The sequence below is a fragment of the Apis florea genome, unplaced genomic scaffold (assembly GCF_048593485.1).
Source record: "Apis florea isolate Af1SG1 unplaced genomic scaffold, ASM4859348v1 contig_1645_pilon, whole genome shotgun sequence".
Lineage (NCBI taxonomy): Eukaryota > Metazoa > Arthropoda > Insecta > Hymenoptera > Apidae > Apis > Apis florea.
The window spans coordinates 327038-348590 of NW_028256430.1; the positions used below are offsets into that span (position 1 = coordinate 327038).

Here is a 21553-nt window from a genome sequence, read left to right on the forward strand (position 1 = left end):
AGTTTTTAACGAAGTTATGCGTGTGTTGGACCTTCTCGTGTGTGTTTCATCGTAAAATCGATTCTCATTATGCGCTATCGATGCGTGTCCAATCGTCGACGGTCAGGGCTCGTCGTTGGTATTGATATTTCTTTGATTCTCGTGTTTCTCGCGTTTCTTATATTTGATCATCGAATTTCAATACCGTCAAGATATGATGCCATAAAGTATCTCGTATGCTCGATCTCGAAAAGAAGTTTTAATCGATCTAAAAAAGAAAAAAAAAAAAAAAAAGAAGAAAATTAACAAATATATCGTCTTTCAGCGATAATACTTTCGCTGTCATTTACTACTGCTGCTGTTGCTGCTGTTCCATAATATTCATTATCTTGTTCTTTTATTCTCTTCCATTTATTCATTTATTTTTTTTTCTTCTTCTTTTTCCATGATTTGTTTCTTTGAATAGTTTTCTCATGATTTCGTTTTACACTTCTTCTCTCTCTCTCTCTCTCTCTATATATATATATATCATTTAATGAAATTTCATTTCACGTTCTACACGCGCTATTTCCTTTGGCCATCTCGCGCGTGTGCATCGTTCATTTTTCTCTTTCCTCTTGCACGAATACAGGATTGTCCACACGTTTACATTCCATACTAAAAGTGCAGCTCTATATAAAAGATAACGTTGCGCACAGCAACTTAAGGCGATATAATTATATATGAATACTCTTACAATGTATCTATGTACGAACGCCAGTGGTCCTCTATTAAAAACGTTCCAAAAATGAATTCCTATTTTACTCGTACTCCGTCGATCGTATTTTCACAAATATTCTCTCTCTCTCTCTCTCTCTTACTCGCTCGCTCGCTCGCTCACTCGCTCGCTCTCATTCTCGCTTTCACTCTTACTCTCGCTTCTTTCTTTTTTTCTGTATTACTTATGTAAAGTACAATAATTCAACAACGAGCATCTATAGCCAGTATATAACGAGTATTTTTTCATTTTTTCTTTTAATAAGATTTGATATATTATAATATAAGGATCTACGTTTCTTTCTCTCTCTCTCTCTCTCTCTCTCTCTCTCTCTCTCTCTCTCTCTCTTGCATTCTGTTTTTCTCTCATTATCTCTTTATTTCTCTCAAATGGTGTCCACAGTAAACGATCGATGAAAAACGAGTCGTATATAAATATTACTTCAGCGGAATAATCATGTGACGACTAGCTGCTATAATATAAACACGATTCATATCGTGGCAAAAATTTTTCCTCAACGAGAATGAAGAGAAGATGCTCGTAGACAAATAGATAATAATGCATGGCATGATTATTGGTGTATATTATATTCTTTTCTGTCGAAAAGTCTTTTTTTTTTTTTTTGTATGTGCTAAAAGAGGCAGAATGGTGGAGAAGAGGGGCGTGGTGTAAAAGGGGATCGGGGAACATTTATAAAGAGTATATAGCAACACTATATGTACAAAATAATTCTGGCAAAAATGATGTTTTTTTCAATACTAATAATAATTATCGAGAGCAATCTTTACACCCGCCTTCTCCGCTAAACCGGATAATAAAGCCATCTTAGGGAACACACACATATACGTATATATTATATATCGTCACCCTCATATCTCAATATGTCAGTTATGTATTTGATGATTGGGAGAGAGAAAAAAAAAAAAAAAAAAAGAAAGAAAGAAAGAAAGAAAAAAAAAAGAAAAAAAAATCTTTCTTGTGTAAAAATTTATGATGGTATAATGACGATACCGATGAGAGTTGTGATGTGTGTGAGTGTACGCGTATGTCTATATGTATTTATATATGATATCTGTTAATGTAATATATTGTAATTTTTTTCAATATATTATATCTGTTTGTTTTTCTCTTATGCTCCCTCTCTTTTTATCGATTGAACGGCAGGATTCACCGTATTTTCTTTGTATATTACCCTTTCCATTTCCATTCTCTTCAGAAGTTCGATCACAAAATAAATCGCAAAATCTGCCATCTGTTTTTTATATATTTATCTTCCTTACTTTTTTTTTTCTTTTTGGTCACTCTTCTAAACCATCTTTCTTCTGTACATCATTGTACCGAGCGTACTCGCAAACGCACACAATCATACATGCGCATGCACACACACGTACACGCTTTCTTCCCATCTTACATACATATAATACATTCTTTCGTTTACACTATCTTTCTTACATTCTCTCTCTTTCTCTTTCGCTCTCTTTCTCTTACTCTTTCCTAATATTACTGTCTCTCTCTTACTTCATCTATCTTTTTCGCTCGAAGAAAAGCGAGCAATGAGCGACAAACCATCGCATATGAATGCATACACGACACATATATCCATCTTGAATCAATATGGGAATTCAAAATTCGGCGAATTCCTTGGCGCACTTCTCCGTCAATGAAATCCTGAGTGTCTCCTCCTCATAGTCGTCGAAATTGCTTGTGTCTCCTGGCCCTTTACATTTTGGTATGAATGGGGCTTCGATTTTCTTTTGGAAGACAGCTATCCAATCGGTACTGGCGAACCACTTGTGACCCTTGATATCGTTTACACCAGCCTTCAAGTTCCCATACCTTTTAGTAAGATCAACTTGTAGCAAATTACGTAGTAAGTCTTTCAAGTCGGATCCGAAATGCGAGGGAAATCGTGGTTTTCCGCTAACGATCTTCTCATAAATTTGAATTGGTTGATCAGCAAAGAACGGTGGATAACCGGCAGCCATCTCATAGACAAGCACACCAAGCGCCCACCAATCTACAGCTTTATTATAACCTTTGCTGAGAATTATTTCAGGCGCGAGATATTCTGGCGTACCGCACAAGGTCCATGTTCTACCCTGTACCCTTTTAGCGAAACCAAAATCTGTAACTTTTAAATAGCCTTGTGAATCGATTAACAGATTTTCTGGCTTGAGGTCCCTATAGATTAAGTCGAGGTAGTGAAGGTACTCAAACGCTAATACGATTTGTGCCGCGTAAAAGCGCGAGTGTGGTTCCGAGAAACGACCAACCTTTCGTAGATGACTGAACATTTCGCCTCCCGGCACATATTCGAGGACCATGTAAAGGTAAGAATTATCCTTGAAGTGAAATCGCAAGGAGACCAAAAATGGAAAGCTAATCGCTTGCAGTATTCTTTTTTCATTAAGCGTGTGTTCGACTTGCTTAAGTTTCACGACTTTTTGCTTATCGAGTATCTTCATAGCGTAATATTCCCCAGTTGGTTTGTGTTGCACTATCATGACACGACCGAACGAGCCAGTACCGAGTGTCTTGATCCGCTCGAAATCATCGAGACCAGCAGTGTTCGTCGGGTTTCTTTTCCACTTGTCCTCGAACTCTTTCTTTGCCTTGTCAAGAAACTCCTTGACGCTCTCAGCAGCGTCAACCTTTTTGTTTGCAGTCGCGGCATTGTTGCCCATCTTAGCAGCCGCGCTTGTACCCGAGCCTGCCAGGGCTCTATACAGCTCGAGAAGTTCCAGAAGACCGCGTCTTCGTTTTCGTTTTCGTTTGTCCTCTTCCGTAGCTGAGCCTATCAAGGCCCCACCAAACTCCAGTCTTTTCGAAATTGTTACTATTTCCTATGTTTCCCTTTATTATACTCACTTTTATTGTCACCGACGGTCTTCAATAGTCTTTATCCAATACTCGTCGATGCTGGCCCTATGAGACCTGTACGTCCGAGAGGGCACTCACACTTATGCAAGAACTGGGCACACGCGCACACTGCACGATGGATACACTCGTACCGATAGCGGACTATCCCTTTCTTTTTTTTTAATTCAATTCACTTAACCGCAATTTTTCACACTCGGTTCGAAACTTAGTAGTTCCTTAATTGTATGACAAAGTAAGACCGAGCGATTTCGCGCGGAAAAATGGGTCAGCATTAATCCTCGTCCGCACCTCGCGCCATCTTTCCTGTCAATCGTACTAGCCCGTCGTTGTCGTCGTCTACTAGAGCTGTCTCAGTCTTTCTTTTCTTATCCTTCTCTTTTTATTTCTACTTTGACTTGTATTCTCATGCACTACAAACGTCTTTTTCCGATGTGTTTGTCTTTCTTTGACAAATCAAAACACTAAACACTAGTTCTCAAAATAATAGGAACCGAATGACAAAATTGCAGGTCAGAAACAATAGTTTAAACAAGGGTCGATAAAGCGAGAAAACAACGTCGGTTTCGATCGCTCTCAACCCTTGAAATACTTGCGAAATGTCGTCTGCTCAACTTGCACAGTACGCACACACAAATTTTGAACGTATTAAATGAACATCACGAATAAATGTGTATCGCGTCTTCTCGCGATAGAAAATAAATTACGCGTTATCGCACTAACACACAAAATTCTTTTACTATAATCGCGGATTGATTTTAAGCTCTTAAAACGAAGCAGGCGGCGGTAGCAGAGACAGTCGGTACCGTTCCTAAAGATGGCGACGCGGCTCGCTCCACTTGTTCGTTCGGGATTTCGCACGGATGCGAAAGTGACGAAGTGCCGCTCTACGAAGCAAGAGAGCTACTGTACTGCACAGATCAGCTATTGCTTTGACTTATCGCCGGTAGATGTAGCACTAGAAAATTTAACGATACTCTTGACAAGTGCTGCCACCAAACGAAAGCATTGACGTACTTTAAATTTAAAGGAACTTCTTTTTCATTTCTAAAAATCAAGGTTTTCGTTTTGAATCGTGAAATATTTTGTACAAGTGATTATGAAAAAAGTTTTAATGTAATTCTTTGAGTTATTAAAAAAGAAATTGTGATGTATTATAAAATAATTTATTAGATTGAAATTTATTTATTTAATAAATTATTAAATAAAATTATACTTAATAGTTTGACAAAATAATTAAACAATTTTTAATTTATCATATTATTTGATCAAATTTATGATTACAAAATAAATTTGAAATTTATTTAAATTATATGAATACGATAGTTTGTTAATTCAGTCTTTATAAATTATATAAATTTGTATTATTTTTATAAATATTAAATATTACATATATATATTTTTATAATATAAATAATAATAAAAACTTGCTTTTTTTAACATGTAGAATTATTTTATTTCAATAATATTAATAAATTTTTTCTTTCTAATAATTTAAAAGAATTTAAATGTTACATGTGTAAAATCATTTTTACAATATATTTTTTTTTTCTAATATTTTATTTGATTAATATACATTATAATTATTTTAATACAAATCACTCCTGCGTTAAGTTTATCATCAATTCGGTAATTTCATTGCTATTAATAATAATCGACCTGTTTTGTGGTATTGAACCGTGGTAGTACGTACACGGAAGGTTGAATACTCGCTGACCTGTGATAATCCTTTGGCGATTAGTTTCTAACTGTAGATAGGCATATAGGCACAATTTTAGAGCGGCAGATACGGTCGAGAAAGCTAGGTGGAGTCGGTGGAGGACGGGACGAACCGGTTACAATCAAGTCAAAAAGGTACGATCAGGTCAGACCTTTCAGATATATACAGAATTTTTATATAATCTTGCTAATACATTGTTAGATTAAGTAAAAGTAGCAAAATATATATCTATTGAAATTGCGTTGGAATATATTTCTTGTATTAACTTCAATTTATTTCTACCCTATAGGATGCGCGCGACCACGCGTTCTATTGATTCCATGACCCGAAGCTGAAAGTGATGTGCCAATTTGTGGAAAGAAAGTAGCAGAATCAAGATTCAGCTTATACCATCTTTTGAATATTCTTTTTAAAAATTTCTGTATGTAGAATTTCTTGATAAAGTTAAATCATTAATAATAATAAAAGAATGTATTTAATATTAAAAAACATTATTTATAAACATTGAAAATTTTATAGGTATATACATATACATACATATATCGATATATGTAACATTAATATAAAAACATAATATAAATTATTATTTTTATATATATATTTATGCATATAATTTCTTAAATTTTTTATTCTTTTATATTTTTTTTATAATATGCAAAATTAATGAGATGATATATATAATAATCTATATCATAATGCTTAAGAACGCATCAAGAAAAGTGGGAATTTAGTCCAGTGAAATGAAAATTTAGATGCGTGGATGCTATCTTTAGTTTGACACTGCAAAGCCAGTGGAAATATAGGTTACTGTCATCGAAATAGCTTGTGGCTGAAACTTCCACTGACCCACTAAAACGAAATTTAATTTTACCAAGTAATGCTGTATGTCACCAATTACATAGTTATTTTTGATAATAAAATATATCTTTGAATATTAAGAAAGTTTTATATCTATATTAAATACATATTAAAATATATATATATATATATATATGTATATATATATATATACATATATTTCAAATAAATTTCTATTAAAAATAATTTCATTATAAAAAGATATTGATAAATAATTTTGTTTTATATATATTTTTATATGTGCATTAAAAAAAATAAATATTTATTTGCTTCATATTATAAATAGAAATGTTATAAAAACATTAAGTATTGTATATTTTTTTTTTATGGAAAGTTTCATTGAAAATCTAACTCAATCTAGCATGAATGTATCTTCAAGTGTTTTATTGTATGAAGTATATTCAAAAAGCATCTGCTTCACACGTCTTCACCTGCATTGCATTCATAGCAGCTGCTTGGTGTTATCTTCATGCTTACGTAGACTCTGGCACGTGGCACATACGGAAAAGCAAAATATATTTCTTGATAGATTAAACTAATATGTTCGCGTGATTTTTGCAAATATGAATTATTGAATATATATTAGTTTGCACAGAATTATAAAAAAATATTTTCCTCAATTTAATAAAATAAAGATATTAAAAATATTGATAAAATTACAGACTGTATTATTTTATAGTATATAATGTTTATACAATATCATACAATAAATTTTAGAATCACATACTTAATATCTACTTTTTTTTCTTATATAAAAAGAAAATAAAATTGTATACGAATATTAATATTATATTTATAATTAATATAATACATATATATATAGTATAGTATATATATATATATATATATATATATATATATATATACATGTATGTACATACATACATATATATTTCATAATATATGAAAATGTAAATAATGTATATTACATAAAATTATTGAAAATTAATGTATAATCTATTGTATTTATTATCTCATCGTGAGTTAAGTCTTACTTCTAACTAAATTCTTTATAAAACCTTTAAGATTAAAATCATAATAAAATAACATTATAACAAAAAAATGATATTTTACTATTTCATAATAAAGGCAACCTGTAACATGGACGTACATAAATGCAGCAAAGCCTTTCAGACGAGTGCGTGGATCAACCTGAAAGCATCGCGCACCTTTTAATATACACCGGAAATGGAACCATACGCGAAACTTCTAGAACTTTCTGCAGTTTGTTTCCATTTATATCTTATGTATTATCTTTAGTATACATGAAATTTTATTAGAATCTAATCAATGTTATAAATCACACATAAAATTTAATTGTCATTATTTTAAAAGTGATATAACGTTAAATACATATTTCTCAACAATACATTCACCAGCGCCGGAAGCGCGGGGATTTTTTATGAGTTTCGTAAGACAAGATTCAATTGGTCAGTTGTTATTTGGAGGGGCATTAACAATGCGGTAGTGGCGAAGCTACCATTACGAATCTAAAACCACATAACCGTTGACAGCTTTAATTAAATATATTATACTTCACATATATCATATCTCTTTTTCGAAAGAAAATAGAAGTAATAACGATTTTATTTAAATTAGATATTTATTAAAATTCTAATATATTTTACGAGAAATTTCGTTGAACCATGCTGTATTAATGATTAAAATATAGCGGCAAATTTATATATATATATATATGTATATATATATATATGATGAAATTAATAAGTATTATTGGTAATATCATTTTATAGATATTTTAAAGCAAATTTTTTTTTTACGAATTATATCAACAATTTTTTATTGTTTTAAAATTATATTTATAAATAGTAAATATACATATAAGAGATTGATCAATGCGCCATCTGTAAACGAGCGGGAAAGAAAAGTGTTTGAAGGCCGCCGGCCTGCCGGCCGGGCTGAGTAACTCGGGTCTCGAGCGAATCAGTGTGCGAGTCTCTGCCATTTGCGCGTCGGTACGCGACTACGCGGCAGTAGTGATACTACAATTCTACGTCTGCTTACCGGTGCGTAGAAAACGCAAGCCTTATTAAGTGCGTTTTGTATCTAAGTGCTTTATCGATCACACGATTAAATTAATCAACATGGCGGATACAGAAACTAAGTAAGTATTACAGATTTTTTTTATTGATCTATCGTAAGAAAATCACATATTTTCACCGAATGCTTTTGTTATATTTCTTTACCGAATACAGTAACAATGGATCAACAATGCAATCGTTTCATAATCTTCATTACTCATCTGTTTTAAACTCAAATTAAAACCAATATTCTTGTTTTGATAATTTTATTTGCATCATAGTTGATTGTATACTTTTGAAAGCGTACGTAGTACTTATGTACAACCACGAGAAAGGGACAACGGAGAGGGGATACTCTCTCTCTACGTGATATTCTCAGCTTGATTTGTAAGACGCGTTACGTTCTCAGGATTACCTGCTTTTACCATGACATGTGCTCTACTTGCAGAGCCGCTTTTCTGGCGGCATCGTTTACCTTTTATTTTTCCCCACTTGTAGCTTCAACTATATGAAACAGTAACCAACTATAACATGCATTTATTTGTTATTAATATTTATTTTTCATGAATATTTCAATCATGATATTTCATTATTATTTATTTAGTACTAAAACAATTTTTATTTATAAAATTTTTAATATTTTTATAAATATAACGAATAAATATAATTCAGAATATTTTATAATATAAAATTGTAATTTTTTAACAATTTGTTAACAATTTGAATATTTTTACATAAACAAGGGTGATTTTGATTATTCGTACATAAAAAATAGTAGAAATATTTTATGGATGATTGTACACGCATCTTAAAAAGAAAATGGACAACGTATCGATCTGCCCTCTCTTACCGACTAAACGTCGAAAATACTGGTATTTTACTTTTCACTTCACATTTTTAAGACAAAATATATAATGTTTGTAATAATAAACATCGGTGCTATTTAGGTTTATTTAAGTTCCAACTCTATAGGAACAAATGTATATGTAACATTGATGTATATATTACGGTCCACGAACATCCACGATTTGCCGCGCCGAAACAATCTGTATGTGTGCGTACATGTACGTGTGTTCTGTTAAAAGGAGTGGGTTGAGAGAGAAGGGAGAGACGAAAGCAGGATAATATTAACATCGGTAGGTGCCGCTACGGTTGGCGTCCTATCTCTATTTCTTTCCCTTGCCACTCCATCTTTGTCTGTAACTGTTTAACCATAGTAAAGAAAAAAATATGATAGAGATAGAACTTCATTTTAAATATATCATGTTATTTAATATTTTTTTATTTTTTTTTATATTTTTTTTTTTACAAAATATAATTTGATTTATAAAAATATAAATGTCACTGATGTTACATATTATTTTTATGCGCATATTATTAATATTTTTTAAACTTTATAAATTATGTTAATTGAAATATTGATCGATTTTAATTTATAGAGACACCAAAGTTGCTACAACTCCAGAAAAGAAAGTAGTAGAAGAAGAAAAAAAAACAGTTCAAGAAGTTGACGAAGATTCAAAAACATCTGAAAATGGAGATGCCAAAGAAACCAAAGAAAATGGCTCAAATGAAGAAAAAGAGTCAGAAAATAAAGAAGTAGAATCAGCAGAAAATGGGGATTCTACAGGTATTGATAAAAAATTAAATTAATAGATTAGATAAAATTTGTAATTTTGTGAGTAAATCATATGAATGCAAATAATTAAACTAATAATAAATAATTATTAAAAAAATATGTATTATAAATAACTAAAATCAGTAGAAAATTCAATTTATAAGAATAATATTAAATGATATATTTATTTATAGATGCATCTGTTGATAGCTGTTGTATAAAAAGGAAATCAACAACTTTAAGTGAAACTACAGAGGATACTGCCACTGATGGTGCCAGTCCTGAAAAGAAAAAAAAACTTGATGAAAAATGTGCTGAAACAGAAACCAATGGAGATGCAGAAGCTACGGCCTAATGTTTTTTTATGTTCTATTGCAGATTTAATCTATAGATAATTTTAACAGCTAATTGACAAATCAGGACATTTAAAATTTGTTATCCATGCATCGTCATGATAGACGAGCATTAAAAACAAAAAGTTTAATATTGTATTAATGACTTTTGTGTTCAGACATTTATGTGTGTTTATTGCGACCATTTTTATGATTTTAATTGGCAATCATATATATCTACATCATCATAAATTATTATCTTAGATTACTACCATTCATGTTTCCTATGTTTTCCACATTGATGTCCGTACATAACATATATACACTGTGCTAAATTTACAAAAAGATAAAGATACAAATAATCTTATAAATAATATATTTCTGATACATAAAAATAGATGATGTGTGATATGGTGCTTGAAAAAGATATTTATGGAAAGTATTCCATAAATAATTCTCATTTTTTCTGATACATAAACATAATTATATATTAAAATTTCATATCAATGAAAGAAATAATATTTGTTTGCAAATCAAAATACATTCCTAAAATAATTTAAAACTCATCCAGTGTTTATTTTCTGACAAAAAATATGAAATGAATTTTATTTGTAAACTATGATAAATATTTGTTTTCTAATATAATCTATATATATGTATTAAATTATATGAATTACATATTATTTAATTTTCAAAAGTAAAAAAACAATTACAAAATTTATTAAATGTATAATCATATTAACAAACTGACAGTTTAAAAGTTGCAAACAGTTTCGCAATTTTTTTTAAATAATAAATTTCAAAATAATAACTCATTTCAATTAGTTTATTATATATATTTTTATTCTAAAAATTCTAAAAATAATTTACAAAGGTTAAAGGATTTTTTTATTATTAAATTATTTAAATATCAAATAATTTTTTATTTTATTTAACATATTTAAATAAAATTTAAATTTTGATATTCTAATTTCAACTTTCAATATGTACTATAATTTTCTTATAATAAATAGAAGGAAATACAAATATCGTAATTTAGTTAAAAACTCATGTAACTCATAATAAAAAAATTTGGTTTGTTTTAAATGATTTAGATTAGAAAACAATTTAGACTTAAATTATGTTTAATGAAAAATATATATTATTCTTCAATTATTAAAATTTGTCATTTTTTAATAATTCTTTTATTAATAGCATAGAGTGCAATTTATAAATATTTTTTTTTTTTTTTTGAAAATATATAATGACTTATATGTACAAAAAATACTGGTGAGTAAAATTTCAAATGTTATTTGCAATAATAATGATAGAAAATCGTTCATAGTTTTATTTTAATAAAAAATTGCATATCAAAAGGTAGAAGTTTCTGTGTGATTACAATAATAATAAAATATCTTTAAATAATATGAAAATGTGAAATTAAAAGCAATCTATTATATATTACATAAATATAATTGATTTATAATATTAAACACAAACTAGTACTGTATCATCATTAATCCTCTTTAGCTATTATCTAGTACAAATTGTTTTCATATACAAAGTATGATACAATCAGAATAACTGTAATATTTTTTTCTATATAATAAATATTACATAAATTGATAAACTGAATAAGATTATATTAAAACATATCCAATATCAACATAAAATTAGTATTAATATATTTATATTAGATACCTATATTCATATATTTAAAAAAAATACAATTATTATTAAAATTATTTATGTACAAAGTATATATCTTACTTTTGTATGTATATTACAATTGATTATATAATGTATAATTATAATAAAAATTCATTTTCAATTGTTTTCAAAATTTCACAAACAATACAAAAAAACCATTTTATATATTACCTGTGTATTGATTTTATATAAGATTATTACTATGTTGTATTTAAATATGTATATTATCTTTATTATATTCATTTTTTTTTAATATTTTTTTTATACTTTCTATATTTTTAAAATTCTATATTTCTATATTTTTTAAGTATTTTATGATATTATTGTAAAATTTTAGAATTGAAATTAATTGTCTTATAATCTTTATAAATACAAAAATGAAATTTTTTACTTTTTTACTATTTAATTTAAACAAAAATATAATAAAAAATAATAACATTTTCTATTAAATAGATTATTTTTTTATTTGTATAACAATTTGAAAAAATACAAATTATAAAATGAACATAAAATAATAATAATATCGTAATATTTTAGAATATAAATTTTCAAATAATATACAATGTCATCTATAGGAGAAAATTGAAATGTTTTAAAGAATTTGATAAATGTAAGATTGCGTTTATATGCAAGTACCGGGCGCTATATTTTGTTTGTTTGAATTGCGACAATTACTTAAATATAAAACATTATAATTTAATGACATATTCAAGACGTAATTTTATTTCATTGTACTATTTGTACAATTATATAAAATGAATGTGAAACCGACTTTTTCTAAACCTAGTAAGTAAAATTTTTATTAAATTTACTTTTTGTACGAATATTTAAAGTAATTTTTTATTTATTTTTGAAACTTTATTCCATTTTTTTATTATAAATTTTTTAAACATAATATTGTGTATTTTCTCTATTATATTTTATACAGATTATTATTTTTCATATAAGATGTATACTATATAACATAACCTAAACTAATATTTATTTTAAATATTATGTATTATATAAATATTATTAATATATGTTTAAATGCTTATTATATTTAAGAAAAAAATTTATATATTTGATCATTTTTAAAATTACAGGAGATAGTATGTGGCAAGAAGATAAGTCAGATATAGAAGCTCATTCGTCTACACAATTTGTTTATAATGCACATCATTCTCTTGCACTTAATATGCAGCGTCAACGATTACCTGCATTTAAGTATAAAAATCATATTATTTATTTATTGGAAAAATATCAAACATTAGTTTTAATTGGAGAAACTGGATGTGGGAAGAGTACACAATTACCTCAGGTATATTTCTATTTTAAAAAAATTATTTTTATAAATATAAAAATTTAGATATATAGATAAATAATATTATAAAAAAATAACATTGATAAATTTCATTATATGTAGTATGATATTATTCTACATAAGTTCAAGCATTTTAGAGTAGTACAAAGCTTGCATATATATGTACATTTTTATAAATAGCTATCAGTATATATAAAATATTTCTTATAAAATTATATATTAAACATATAAAATTTAAACATTTTATATATATTGTTGAATTTTTTATTTGTTTTTAAATTTTTAATATATAAAATAGGTTATTATTTAATACATGGAATATCTAATATAAAAAAATATAAAAATATTTTTTATATATGCATAAATATATAATTTTATGCATTATTTATAATTTTATTAATTATATGTTTTTATATATATTCGATAATTTACAATTTTATTTGTATAATATACATACATATTTAAATTATAAAAATAATTTTTCGTAAAAATTTAGTAATTCATAAATTCGCGCAGGCGCACATATAAAAATATTGCGTTGCATCGCCATTCTATTAGTCAAACAAGATCCGGCAGTATTTCATCTGTTCAAAGTGTAATGCGTTTTAATACAATTTGCCGGTTATAATACTTCTCATAAGATCATTGTGCATAATTTGATGAACAATCATGTATAATAAAAAAAAATACTACGGAATAAAAATTTTTATAATTAGTTATTTTATTATTGAACAATTAAAAGAAATTATGTGACAATAGTGCGATTAAAAATTGATTAAAAAAATGTCATATTATATCGATAAATAATACATTAAATAAGCTCAAAAAGCTTTTTGAATTTTCGCATAAAACATACTAATATGATATACATCAATTGATCGAAATAATACATTCAAAATCTGTAAGATTTCATGTAACCATGTGGGATCATATCATACTGAGAATCTCTGAATATCACAACATTCTTCGTTGCAGGGCAAAATACTGTTAATTATGATAATACAATTGTTATATGTACATATACAGGTTCATCCTGCAAAAAAATATAAAAATCATCGTAATCAAGTGAATTAGTCACGTGATAAGTTCAAAAGAACGACTGTATTTTTTAACTGTGATACATGAGTCATTTAAATACATACATCGAAAAAGTTAAATATAAAAAAATTATTATTTCAAAATAATAAATGATTGTGTTTTTTTATTCCAAAGATATATAGCGAAATTATTAATCAATGAATTTATTGTTAAAATTTAATAATAATGCATTTAAATTAATTGCATATCTATGATACATTTAAATTTAATATAAAAAAAAAGATAATAAAATATATAATAAGTGAAAATATAATAAAATATATTTACCAATATATAATTACGTGCCAAATTTATATGAAAAATGTTTGGTACAACAACTCTAGTGAGCAGGTCATTCCTAACAATTTTGATATTATTGACATTATACTTCCTTGGAATGGACCTTTTGTTGTATTCTAGAATACAAAATTATGATGTAAGACCTACATTAAATGGTACACCATATATTTCAATCATACCTTGTGATTTTAATCCATTATGTACAGTGACTGTAAAAGGATTAATGCTTGATCATCCAAATCATTTTCTTCTGAGCCCTCTTGCAGCTATCATGGATGATTTATTGCAAATAAGTAGATCTTGGATATGGGTGACACCAAATGCAATCAGTTGTTTTCATATATTCATAGCAGTGGCAGCTGGTAAATGTGTATCAAGTGATTCGTTGTCTTATAGACGCTTAGGTGTAATAATTTTTCAAGCAAGAACATGGTTGGATGATTTAGATGGACATGTTGCTAGAAAAAGAGCAAAAATTAATGGTGAACGATCAGATATTGGTTCAACTGGTTATATTATTGATGGTATCTGTGATGGTTTGGGTTGTGTTGCTTTTATTATTGGCCTATATCAATTTCTTGCCCGTAACTCAAGTAGACGTGGAGGTTATGATAAGCTGCCTCAACTTCCTGTATCTTCAGTTCTGGAACCTGGAAATGTAACATTGAAAACATCAAATGCAGCATTTCGTAATATATTACTTATGACCGTCCATTTGTTCCTCACCAGTGCCGCCTGGAATCGATATATATCTTTATACCAGGATCTTCTTGAGACTGATTATAGAACACCATCGATTAGTAGAGAACATCTTTATGATAGACAAACAACTATATTCAGAAGTTCATCTTTTTCAATAATAGCTTTTTGCTGGAAATTTCTAAATTTCCATGCTGTCATGGATTATCTACTTTTGGCAATATTTTTTGATCGTATGCGAGAATATATCAGACTTGTAAAATGGTCTCCATTTGTTATTGTATTATTACTTGTTTATATAACTGAATTTCATTTTTTACGGGCCTATACATATATACAAGAAGTACCATCATTAATTGATGAAGAGATATCTTCATCTGATGTCTTTACTCAAGGATGACAGTGTAAATCTTGGAAAATATTGTTTTCTATATTTATTTTTTACCGGTGATATATAATAATTACAATGACTATTGTATACTTAAATTTGCAAATTTGTCTATAAAAATATCTTGATAAAATTTTTTGTATTTTCTATTTTTCTGCATGTATTTTGTATAAATACCAGACTAATGTATAAAAAAATATGTATAACCCCTTAAATGGCAAAGTAATAATATTTTTACAATTTATAATATTATATTCTATTATTATAATATTATATTCAATTATATTCCATTAATTAAAATTTTCAGACAATAATTCAATTTTTTAAATTATTTATAGATTGTAATATATAATATTTGTAATGCAAAATCTTTTAAAGAAAGATAATAAATTATTTTAATTCATTAAATATTTAATAATATACTTGTCTTCCTGATTAAATATCTATATAATACAGTTTAATATCTATTATATGTAATTATTATAATTATTAATATAAAATACTATAAATTATTAGTTTTATTAATATTTGATATTTATTTTCATTTAAGGGGTTAACATTAATATTTAATTATATAATTATATAATAATAAACAGGGATGTATACTTGAAAAATAATTCAATGGATCTGCTTATCCATTTCATGAAATTTTTTTAGTATGTTTTTTATACTTGTAATTATAAATGTAAAATTATTGAAATATGAAATTATAATTATTATATATTTCAATTTAGTCATTTAATCTAAATAATAATATATAGGTTGTATGTATTATATACAAATATATATTTATGTTAAATATTCATGGCAACTAATATATGTTTATATGTGATAATTATTATTACTAAGTGCATAAAAAATATAATTTTGTATTTTTTACTTATAATAATTAACGACTTCTTGCCTTTATCTATATATTTTAATGTGATCCAGTGTCGCGAGTTACCTAGTTATAGTACTTGTAAGTTTGCTGAAGTCACGTGGTAGACTTTTACATATATAAGCTGTTATAATGAGCTTTCAATAAAATCCGATATAAATATGACATTAAATTGACGAAGACGTAATACATATAATGTTCTTCCGTTACCGGATTACGCCAAGATTAAAACCAAGAGTAGAATCCAAAGTGTAGAGCTTCACGTTGAACTTGAAAAGCAATGAGTACATTTAACAGTGTACAAATCAAGTTTGTGTGAAATATAAACTTTACTTATCTTGCATACGGTGTTACTTTACTTAGCCTTATTATTAGCCGTTCTATGATAAGGATATCAGTAGATAAGTTTTGTATTATCAGAAGCTATATATTTCAATATGTAGTAATACTTTCATATATATTAAAAATTTATGTATTGAAAATAAATCTAAAATACTAATTTATTTATATTAAAATAAAAATTTATTTGTACAAGATTTGCAAAATAAATTTATATCAAACATGAAAAAAATTATTATTATTATTATTATTAGTATTAAAATAAAATAATATTAATATTTCTTTTTTTAAATCTTTGTAATTTTATTTAATTTTATAAATATATTCACAATAATTATTATAAGTAAATTGTATATAACTATATTATTGTAATAATTATATTGAACAAAATTTTGTAAATTATTATATATTATTAAAAATTTAGCAAAAATAAATTTTTTCAATTAGAAATTAAATAAATTAATCAAATTAAATGAAAAAAATTAAGCAAATGTTTTAAAATTAGGTAGAACTTATTTCTAAACATATATATATTTCGTAGAATATAGAACATAGATTTTACGAATATTTTTTCAAAGAATATATCACTAATCTTAATTGTTTTGATAGAACTATCTTTTGAGAAAAATCAAATTTTTTCTGTTTCCAAAAGTTGTTATTAAATTGTACACTATTTAATTTTTGTTTAATATAGAAAAGATTTAATATTATTTATATTATTATTAATATTATATATATTATTACAATATTTAATTAATTAATATTGCATATATAATATAATATGTATAATATTTATAATATGTATATATATTTACATAAGTACATATATATATATTTTATAAAATGATTATAGTATCTTCTCGAAGCAGGATGGTGTTCAGATGGAAAAATAATTGGCATCACGGAACCAAGAAGAGTTGCAGCTACTTCTTTAGCTAATCGTGTTGCTGATGAACGCAATTGTATTTTAGGCACAGAAGTTGGTTATTCTATACGTTTCGATAATTATACAGACGAAACAACAAAAATCAAGGTATTATTATTTTACAATCGTTTGTATTATTAAAAATTAAAATTTAATAATTAAATAATCAAAATTGAAAAATATGAAAAATGATTATTTAATAACTAAAATAATGAAAATCTGAAAAATTATATCGAACTTAAAATATTCTTAATTTTTTAATTATTTAGAATTTCATTTTTCAAATGTTTGATGTTATTATTTAATACATCTATATATAATACTTAATTTCAGTATCATGTACGAAGAAGAAATAATAGTTTTATAATATATAACTTGTATTATAATTCAAAATTTATTCAAAATTTACTTTTATACATCTTGCTAATAATTAAATAATTAAAAATAATTATTATTGTTAGATATTATTATTATAAAATACTATGTTCTTCTTCGATAATAATACAATATATAAATATAAAATATTAGAAGACTAAAAAATATTGAAAATATAAAGAAAATTAATAATTAATTTAATAATTAATTGTGTTATTTATAGTACATGACAGAAGGAATTTTACTTCGAGAATTAATGAGCGATCCTTTACTGACAAGTTATTCTGTAATTGTAGTAGATGAAGTACATGAAAGAACTCTTCTTACTGATATTATTATGGGACTTTTGAAAAAAATAATTCGGGTAAAATTTATGTAATATTTTTTATAATTAAATATAATTAATATAATCTAAATATAATATAATATATATAATATAATATAATATTAATTATAATTAATAATTATAAATTTATGTATTTATTTATATTTATATTTAAATAAAAGATGTATTAAATATAAAAATATTTTTTTTTATATTTTATAAATATTTTAGAAACGAAGAAGTTTGCGAATTGTTGTTTGTTCTGCTACGGTTGATGCAGAACAACTTCGAGATTTTTTCAATACAAATACAATAAAAGATTCAACGAAAGATACCGCGGTTATACTTACTATTGAAGGTAGACTATATCCAGTAGATATTTTTTTTATAAAAGGTATATATTTATATGCAATATCATCCTACAAAAAAATAATAAATATAATATATTTATAATCATTATTACAATATATTTTTTTTTATTTTTCGCGATTTTTTATTTGTGTATTAATATTTTGATTTTTTTTCGTTTAATTTTCTTGTTTCATTTTTTATTATATTATTTATATTTGATTTTAGAACCAGTGGCTAATTATGTGACCAGTGTCATAGATACCGTCATGAAAATTCATGAAAACGAAGAACCTGGTGATATTTTAGCATTTCTTACAGGCTTAGATGAAGTAGACCGAGCAGTTTCTCTTTTATCAGAACATGCAAAACTTATAAAAGAAGGAAAATGTGAGTAATATGACACTATCGTTGTCATTATATAACATGCTTAACATTTAAGATAAATTTCATTGTCTTTGTATTCTTTTATAGTGAAACTTTTACCTCTAGCTATGTATGGATCTCTTCCGAACTCAGAACAACTGAAAGTATTTTGGAGAGCTGCCAAAGACACTCGTAAAGTTATCATTGCGACGAATATCGCAGAAACATCAATTACTATTCCAAATATAATTTATGGTACGATTTTAATATATTCTTATAAAATATCCATTCTTTATATCTTAAGTAAAATTTATTTATATATTTATATTATTATTATTTAAATATAATAATAAAAATTTATAAAAAATTCAGTAATAATAAAAAATAAAAATATAATGAAATTTTAATCTAGTTATTGATTGTGGCTTTGTAAAAATTCCATGGTATGAGACAGAAACTCAGACAAATTCTCTTGTAATTGTTCCGATATCTAAAGCCTCCGCGGATCAACGTGCTGGTCGAGCAGGTCGTGTTCGAACAGGAAAAGCTTATAGGTATTCGATTTGTATAAACATTTAATTGTTTAAAAATTTAATGTACTTTTGTTTATTTATAATATTAAAAATATTAATAAGTAATATTGTAGATTATACACAGAAAAAGCATACTCGGAACTATTTGAGACAACACCACCAGAAATGCAACGTTCGGATCTAGCACCTGCTATCTTACAACTAAAAGCATTAGGAATTGATAATGTATTAAGATTTAACTTTCCTTCTGCCCCACCAAGTAAAAATCTTCTTACTGGACTGGAATTACTTTATGCATTAGGGGCAATTGATAGTAATGGAGAATTAACAACACCATTAGGTATAACAATGGCAGAAATGCCATTAGAACCCGTTTTAGCAAAATCTCTTATAGTATCAGGTAAAATTTTTAATAAAAGAATTATCAATTTAAAATAAAAACAGAATTTAATAATATATTTATATTTAATTATTTTGATTATGTCAAATAATTTTTTAATTAATTCTTTTTATATATAGGTGAAATGGGATGTTCCGAAGAAATATCAACGATTTTAGCTATGCTTCAAGTACAAAATGTTTTCATAAGACCAACAGGTGGCCAAGCTGCTATAAAAGCAAGAATAGCACAAAGAAAATTTGAAGTTGAAGAAGGAGATTTATTAACGTTACTTAATGTATATATTGCATATGAAAAGAATAAAACAGGTAGTTGGTGTCAAAAACAATTTCTTAATAATAAAGCGTTGCGCAGAGCTATGGAAATTCGAACGCAAATGCATTCTATGATGAAAAAATTAAATATACCATTAGTTTCATGCAATCGTAAGTTAAAGCTAAAAATAATTGTTATAAATAAATATATTATAATAAATATAAAAATTTTTTGATAACAATTATTTTTGTTCAAGGAAATGTACAACAAATTTTAAAATGTATAACCGCTGGACTTTTTCCGAAAGTGGCTTATTTACATTATACTGGAACATATAAAACAATACGTGGAAATAAAGATTTATATATACATCCAAATAGTTGTTTATATACACTTCAGCAACCACAATGGTTTGTATATTAACTTTAATATTTTATAATAATATATTTAATGTGCTCAATTCTTATATTTTTGTTCAAGGTTACTATTCTATGAAGTTTTACAAACAAATAAAACATATATGAAAGATATAACTGTGATCCAACCAGAATGGTTATTAGAATTAGCACCTCATTTTTATGAAAAAACATCTCTTGATCCTATTTAATATAATTTTTATATATTCTCAAATAATTTATTAAAGAAAACAAAAAATTTAATTTGAATATTTTTTTTTTAATAAATTATAACTTAATACTATTAATATAATATACTATTGATACTATTAATACATATATAATATACATCAAATATCTATATTCTTTTTCTTATAATTATTTTAACAAATTTTTAAACATCATTTTTAAAAATCAAAAAAATATATTATTTAATAATTTATTCTATATTTTTACTTATAAAATTGATGTCAAATTATCTTAAAATCTACAATGCAATAATTAATTAATAATTAATAAATTCATTCTACAATGAAAATTAATATATTATAATTTTCAAAAATAAAATTATATTTTTTTAAATATTTAAAAATCATTTAAATATGAAGTGATTACAAATTATTATTAGAATTAAATAATGAAGTATAAATGTATTTTGTAAATCTTAAATGATAAAAAAATTTGTAGGTTAATATTTATGATTTTTCATTAATTATATGATATTAAAGCTTTGTTATCTTATATTCAATAATAGTTAATTAAAATATATAGTT

General features: G+C 25.9%; 4 protein-coding genes and 1 long non-coding RNA gene across 6 annotated transcripts; 4 read left to right on the forward strand and 1 right to left on the reverse strand.

Moving 5' to 3' along the window:
- Nucleotides 1-1982: 1982 nt before the first annotated feature.
- Nucleotides 1983-4487, reverse strand: Pka-C1 (Protein kinase, cAMP-dependent, catalytic subunit 1). Its single transcript, XM_003697625.4, has one exon. The coding sequence runs from the start codon at nt 3418-3420 to the stop codon at nt 2359-2361; it is 1062 nt and encodes a 353-aa protein (XP_003697673.1). The 5' UTR covers nt 3421-4487; the 3' UTR covers nt 1983-2358.
- A 622-nt stretch (nt 4488-5109) lies between these two features.
- LOC105736639 (uncharacterized) lies at nt 5110-5822 on the forward strand. Its single transcript, XR_001112749.3, has 2 exons — nt 5110-5467; nt 5623-5822. It is a non-coding gene; the product is annotated as an uncharacterized LOC105736639 (long non-coding RNA).
- Nucleotides 5823-7657: 1835 nt separating this feature from the next.
- On the forward strand, nt 7658-10749 carry LOC100867743 (uncharacterized). The gene is made up of 4 exons (XM_086907680.1): nt 7658-7928; nt 8022-8316; nt 9673-9863; nt 10046-10749. The coding sequence occupies exons 2-4, from the start codon at nt 8297-8299 to the stop codon at nt 10204-10206; spliced, it is 372 nt and encodes a 123-aa protein (XP_086763806.1). The 5' UTR covers nt 7658-7928; nt 8022-8296; the 3' UTR covers nt 10207-10749.
- Nucleotides 10750-12429: 1680 nt separating this feature from the next.
- On the forward strand, nt 12430-21044 carry LOC100871044 (putative ATP-dependent RNA helicase DHX35). 2 transcript variants are annotated; one of them, XM_086907658.1, is made up of 12 exons: nt 12430-12658; nt 12958-13172; nt 17712-17891; nt 18382-18522; nt 18715-18877; nt 19060-19221; nt 19306-19452; nt 19610-19751; nt 19844-20130; nt 20250-20555; nt 20642-20795; nt 20866-21044. In XM_086907658.1, exons 1-12 carry the CDS (start codon nt 12628-12630, stop codon nt 20990-20992), a joined length of 2055 nt encoding a protein of 684 aa, XP_086763784.1. In that variant the 5' UTR covers nt 12430-12627; the 3' UTR covers nt 20993-21044. The 2 variants fall into 2 exon arrangements, with proteins under 2 accessions (XP_086763784.1, XP_086763789.1); XM_086907663.1 differs by having other exon boundaries at nt 17725-17891.
- LOC147658765 (ceramide phosphoethanolamine synthase-like) lies at nt 14472-17090 on the forward strand. The gene has a single exon (XM_086907669.1). The coding sequence runs from the start codon at nt 14575-14577 to the stop codon at nt 15649-15651; it is 1077 nt and encodes a 358-aa protein (XP_086763795.1). The 5' UTR covers nt 14472-14574; the 3' UTR covers nt 15652-17090.
- Nucleotides 21045-21553: the final 509 nt, after the last annotated feature.

Excerpts from the sequence above, each read along its gene's own strand:
- Pka-C1 (XM_003697625.4), bottom strand. The coding sequence starts at position 3,420 with ATGGGCAACAATGCCGCGACTGCAAACAAAAAGGTTGACGCTGCTGAG.
- LOC100867743 (XM_086907680.1), top strand. The coding sequence starts at position 8,297 with ATGGCGGATACAGAAACTAA. Across the intron at positions 8,317-9,672 it reads ATGGCGGATACAGAAACTAA|AGACACCAAAGTTGCTACAA; the intron begins GTAAGTATTACA and ends TTTAATTTATAG. Across the intron at positions 9,864-10,045 it reads AGAAAATGGGGATTCTACAG|ATGCATCTGTTGATAGCTGT; the intron begins GTATTGATAAAA and ends ATTTATTTATAG.
- LOC100871044 (XM_086907658.1), top strand. The coding sequence starts at position 12,628 with ATGAATGTGAAACCGACTTTTTCTAAACCTA. Across the intron at positions 19,222-19,305 it reads ACTTATAAAAGAAGGAAAAT|TGAAACTTTTACCTCTAGCT; the intron begins GTGAGTAATATG and ends ATTCTTTTATAG. Across the intron at positions 20,556-20,641 it reads ACCATTAGTTTCATGCAATC|GAAATGTACAACAAATTTTA; the intron begins GTAAGTTAAAGC and ends TTTTTGTTCAAG.
- LOC147658765 (XM_086907669.1), top strand. The coding sequence starts at position 14,575 with ATGTTTGGTACAACAACTCTAGTGAGCAGGTCATTCCTAACAATTTTG.